This window comes from Simochromis diagramma, unplaced genomic scaffold (genome assembly GCF_900408965.1).
Source record: "Simochromis diagramma unplaced genomic scaffold, fSimDia1.1 OVJJ01000746.1, whole genome shotgun sequence".
NCBI classification, from domain to species: domain Eukaryota; kingdom Metazoa; phylum Chordata; class Actinopteri; order Cichliformes; family Cichlidae; genus Simochromis; species Simochromis diagramma.
The window spans coordinates 2,613,019-2,619,018 of NW_024386757.1; the positions used below are offsets into that span (position 1 = coordinate 2,613,019).

The following is a 6,000-nucleotide window of genomic DNA, read 5'->3' on the forward strand; positions in this document are numbered from 1 at the left end:
AGCACAGTTTCAAAAACATTACAGTGAAAGATATTACCTTTCAAATCAAGTTTTTCACATGCAATCTGCTGTAAGCTTATTATTCAGTTTAAGATTATTATTCAGTAAGGTATCCCAAATAGGTGAAATTTCCATATAAAGGAGAAGACATCACCAACCCACAGGTCTCTAGTGATATGGTAGATATTAAGAGGTCAGGAGCTAACAGCTTACAGTTACTGATTGATACAGATGGATGTAAACATCATACAAGATCTCGTGAAGGAGGTACTGAGGCTATTAAAGTGCTTCCACTCTCTTTTGGGGCCATAATGTTTGATGATTTCTTCTGTGCTGAGATCACTGGTTCCATGTGTCGCTCTATTCAAACAGAAGACAAACCGTGATAAAGTTATCATCTCACTTTGAAGTTCTGTGAACGCTGAAACTGTCATGATGCAGACTCGTACCTTAAGACAGTTCCATCTTCCGCTAGCTTTACAAGGTTTCCATCCTCCAGATCCACCACTAGCCCTTTAAAACTGAACACAAAAGTCTCTGTTAGAAAAACTATCTGCATTTACTTGATTTACAAGTACAAGATCAGTGGTCAAGCAATTGTTTGCCATCTGTTGAGCCTACCAATTGTTGGTTTCACTGTGTGTTCAGTGGAAAATGCTTATACGCCACAGCCAGATGGATAAAGAATGTGTATGCACAAAAACTTGCATAAATGGGAAATGTGCTGTAGAACTATAGCAACACCAGGCGTACGTCTGACCATACCTACAACTCTTTTTTTAAGCAAGGCAAGACCTTTGGACTTGAGCAAAATAATAAGGTGAAGCCATATTTAACATTTAACAGCAACATTTTCACATTTCAAATTGTACCCTAATAAATGGGTGCTATAAATAGCTGATGTTTTCTTTCTGCTAACTGACGTACTTTTTTCTTTTTTACATCTGCCAGGTCCTTTTGTTCTAAATGTAGAGTTGATAGCCTCCATTACTCTTTCTCCTTTGAGTAGTTTTTCTTTTGCTGTCTGATATCAGATCTAAGATCGCTAAACACACATTTCTATTGTGAATTTACATCCATCCATGGCTAATAAAGGGAGAGGGAATGAGCCACAGGTGTAAAAACACAAGACGACTAACATTTATTAAACAAGACTGTGTCCATGCACAACTTTGTAAATCTGATAAAAAAAAATGTGTGGGTAAATTACAATAAAGTTCTTGCGTCTATGTAGCATTTTATTGTAACTTAAAGACTGTTATCAAGGTGTAGATGCCATAAAAGTACAAAAACAACTCCAAATTGATTCATTATCTTTTCAACCTGAAAACACCAACATGAATTTTGTAACACTATCACTACCTTATCCAGCTAGCATTAGCCAATTAGCTGAAGAATTAGCTTGTCTTTTGTGTCCTGACATTCCTTTTGAAGAGGAAATTTTGACCCATTCAGATGTAAAACATTTGCATACCTTTTATACAGAATATACAGGGAGTGCAGAATTATTAGGCAGGTTGTATTTTTGAGGAATAATTTTATTATTGAACAACAACCATGTTCTCAATGAACCCAAAAAACTCATTAATATCAAAGCTGAATGTTTTTGGAAGCAGTTTTTAGTTTGTTTTTAGTTTTAGCTATTTTAGGGGGATATCTGTGTGTGCAGGTGACTATTACTGTGCATAATTATTAGGCAACTTAACAAAAAACAAATATATACCCATTTCAATTATTTATTTTTACCAGTGAAACCAATATAACATCTCCACATTCACAAATATACATTTCTGGCATTCAAAAACAAAACAAAAACAAATCAGCAACCAATATAGCCACCTTTCTTTGCAAGGACACTCAAAAGCCTGCCATCCATGGATTCTGTCAGTGTTTTGATCTGTTCACCATCAAGATTGCGTGCAGCAGCAACCACAGCCTCCCAGACACTGTTCAGAGAGGTGTACTGTTTTCCCTCCTTGTAAATCTCACATTTGATGATGGACCACAGGTTCTCAATGGGGTTCAGATCAGGTGAACAAGGAGGCCATGTCATTAGTTTTTCTTCTTTTATACCCTTTCTTGCCAGCCACACTGTGGAGTACTTGGACGCATGTGATGGAGCATTGTCCTGCATGAAAATGATGTTTTTCTTGAAGGATGCAGACTTCTTCCTGTACCACTGCTTGAAGAAGGTGTCTTCCAGAAACTGGCAGTAGGACTGGGAGTTGAGCTTGACTCCATCCTCAACCCGAAAAGGCCCCACAAGCTCATCTTTGATGATACCAGCCCAAACCAGTACTCCACCTCCACCTTGCTGGCGTCTGAGTCGGACTGGAGCTCTCTGCCCTTTACCAATCCAGCCACGGGCCCATCCATCTGGCCCATCAAGACTCACTCTCATTTCATCAGTCCATAAAACCTTAGAAAAATCAGTCTTGAGATATTTCTTGGCCCAGTCTTGACGTTTCAGCTTGTGTGTCTTGTTTAGTGGTGGTCGTCTTTCAGCCTTTCTTACCTTGGCCATGTCTCTGAGTATTGCACACCTTGTGCTTTTGGGCACTCCAGTGATGTTGCAGCTCTGAAATATGGCCAAACTGGTGGCAAGTGGCATCTTGGCAGCTGCACGCTTGACTTTTCTCAGTTCATGGGCAGTTATTTGGCGGCTTGGTTTTTCCACATGCTTCTTGCAACCCTGTTGACTATTTTGAATGAAACGCTTGATTGTTCGATGATGATGCTTCAGAAGCTTTGCAATTTTGAGACTGCTGCATCCCTCTGCAAGATATCTCACTATTTTTGACTTTTCTGAGCCTGTCAAGTCCTTCTTTTGACCCATTTTGCCAAAGGAAAGGACGTTGCCTAATAATTATGCACACCTGATATAGGGTGTTGATGTCATTAGACCACACCCCTTCTCATTACAGAGATGCACATCACCTAATATGCTTAACTGGTAGTAGGCTTTCGAGCCTATACAGCTTGGAGTAAGACAACATGCATGAAGAGGATGATGTGGACAAAATACTCATTTGCCTAATAATTCTGCACTCCCTGTATAAGGGACATTCTTTTTCATGCTTTTGTCCTGGTGAAAGTACTCAAGATATACTTAAAAGAAAACCACAAAAGCGGAGCTCCTGCAATGACTTTGATTGATTAAAAGTGATTAAAATACAACTTTCAGTATGTCCACACTTCTTTGGTTTTGTACATATGAGAGGCAGAATATTTGTGGTTTTAAACAAATTGATATGTCTGCACTATGGTTTGATGAAATGTTCAGTAAGGTTGAATGGTACTCTGCCCTTCAGGGCTTCACACAAATGAAAACTGTGAATAGGGATGCTTGCACTTCGGTGGGTGCTGATAGTGACATCTGAATGCGAATATTGATTTTACTTGGATATGGGTTAGTACTGGCCTACTAACAGTCAACACAGCAGAGGGAAAGATACATTCATCAATGATGAAGTGCAGGTTAACATTCTGTTCTTCAAAGATGTTACTTCTTTTTTAGCCATTAATATCAGATGAATGTAGTACCTGAGGGATCGTCAGATATTCATTACACGTGTTTCTGTCCCATTTTGCATTAGGCTGACAAAACTGATGCTGCTGCTGACTCACCAGAAATCCCAGGTAGCAGGAGTTAGATTCAGCAGGTCTTTGTCATATCCTTTATGCTCCACCAGATATCTGGCAAAGCTCTCGTAGATAAGCTGTAAACACAAAGAGCACATACCATCACACACTGAAGTGTACAGAGAGTGCTACAGAATGCCAAAAATATACAGGTTTATATTCCAAATTAAGGCTATACTAAAGACTTTCCTCATTCTTCTCTGGTGAAGGTTATTAGCATTTTTTCAACATGTTTTATACTGGGGGTTTATTTATACTGGGGGTTTATTTATTCATATCTAAACCATGCTTTTCTTTTCTTAACAAGTTAACACAGACTCATTGCCAAAAAAAGACCTATTATGACCCTGATATAATGAAGAACAACTAGTTATTGCTCATAACCGCTCAGGTTTTTTTTTTTTTTTTTATTTACTTATACTTATTATAGAATATGACCTCCATGAATCAGCATAAGCATAGAAACAGCTGCACAAAGTATGGGTCCACAAAGGGAACCAATGGATTATAGTGCTCACAGACTCTAAAGACCCGAAAGTAACTATAAACTGGAGAGTTCACGTACTAAGCTTGTCAGTATTTAAACCTTTCATGTTACACATATCTGTATGATGCTTTGTGAATATCAAAGGAAAAATCCACATCATGGCATTAAGTTAGTTTTCACTCACAGATAATAAACACTAGTCTATTAAAACTGGAAGACATCTTTATCACTGACATATCCATTATGTGATATGTGTAAAGAATTGAACTGTGCGTATCTGACATTGATGGAAAACAAATGAACTCCAGGCCTTGGTAAGTTGCAGGAAACAGGGATTCAGCAGTCATTTATTTGTCATACGATGTCACGGGATCCAGCAACACCCCGCGAGTCCGCAGTGTTGTTATTATTTACTCTAACGACATCAGATGAAGAAGGGTGTGAAAATGTGCTGGCTATCAGCAGGCCTCTGAGGGGACTTAAACACTTAAAGACATGTATGTGTGAGCAGCACCGCCGACGTTCACCCCGTGAGTCACGCAGAGTGACTGCAGCAGCGGCAGCATCACATCACATCCAACCTCCCACAGCACACACCAGTGTTTTCACCAGCGAGCCTTGATGCCAGTGAAAAATGCCACAGATGCCCGCTGAGCCCGCTGGCCAGCCACGGGTTGTTTCTATTCCAGATGTGTTGCAAGCCAGCGCCTCGCGGCCACCGTACGGTTGTGTGCGTGTGAAGCTAGCCGCGCGCGCTGCACACTCACCCTGGAGGTCTCTTTCAGATGGTAGCGGCAGAGCGTGTGGTCCAGGTCGAAGCCGATAACGTCGCAGTCCGAAAGGCTGAAGTATTCGCTCATTGTTGCTGAGGCTGGGGGACGCTCCGAAGCACCAACTTGGGCACAGCAGCACAAACACTCCGAGTGTGTCAATGTCACCGTGTGACGGCGAGGATGGCTCTGCGCTCTGCAGCCGCTGCGCTCTGCCTGCGCGAAAATAATCCCACCAGCGCGGCTTTTCCTCAACGCAAATGGCTGATCACAGAACGGTTAATGTCAATAAGTTGTCCACATGGAGGCAGAAGTTTAACTCCTGTGTGCCAGAAGAAGACAAGACAGCACGCAGTGCTTCCGGGTGTGAAACCGTAATACACAGTGTATAGGTATCGGGTAAATTAGGTAAAAGTCGTCCATCTAGGGCACGCAAAGGCTAATGCCTGCAGTAGTGATTGCAGCATCCCACCACGTACATATATATACCCGCACTTGTACAGATATAATTAGTCTCTCCAGTTGGAGGCTCTGGGAGATCACAACAATGCACGGTTTGCCACACAGAATAGACTAAATTAATCATGTATACACTATACACAAACAGAAAACAGCAAATGCTTACAGACAACTCAACCTGATAGCCAGCGTTAAAGACAATACAAACAAAACTGGATCAAAAAATAGACAATGTAGAAAATCAAGACATAAATACACAGAACACAAAGAAACTAAAACCACGAATAGATGAAAAAACAAAGAATTAATAAATCTGGAAAACACAAAGTAATACAAACAACATTCATAAAAACATAAAGCTGTTTTTTCTGGTTGCCAGAAAAAAAGCTTTAAAGATGATGAAGAATCTGCTGAAGAATCAGCATATATGCAAAAACATACTTCTAGTTGTGCTGCTTCAGAAATAAACACACACAAACAAAAAGAAGGACAATTCAAGTCTATGAACATGAACAAATGCAGCACAGTTGGCAGATATCTTGAATAGCCAAATCATGAATCTAAATCATGTGGTCTAAAATCATGTGTTTATCCATTTATTCTTCCTCTTTGTGAACATTTCCTTTTTTGTCATAAGAACGA

The 6,000-nt window shown here is 40.2% G+C and overlaps 1 protein-coding gene across 1 annotated transcript in view; it reads right to left on the bottom strand.

The window, feature by feature from the left end:
• Positions 1-5,337, bottom strand: part of nt5dc1 (5'-nucleotidase domain containing 1) — an 80,543-nt gene extending 75,206 nt beyond the window's left edge. The window contains exons 1-4 of the mRNA XM_040027713.1: positions 4,897-5,337; positions 3,628-3,719; positions 450-521; positions 251-360 (exon numbers count right to left, since the gene is read on the bottom strand). Coding sequence (XP_039883647.1) covers positions 251-360; positions 450-521; positions 3,628-3,719; positions 4,897-4,989 — 367 coding nt within the window. The 5' untranslated portion in view covers positions 4,990-5,337. The remainder of the gene's footprint in view (positions 1-250; positions 361-449; positions 522-3,627; positions 3,720-4,896) is intronic.
• Positions 5,338-6,000: the final 663 nt, after the last annotated feature.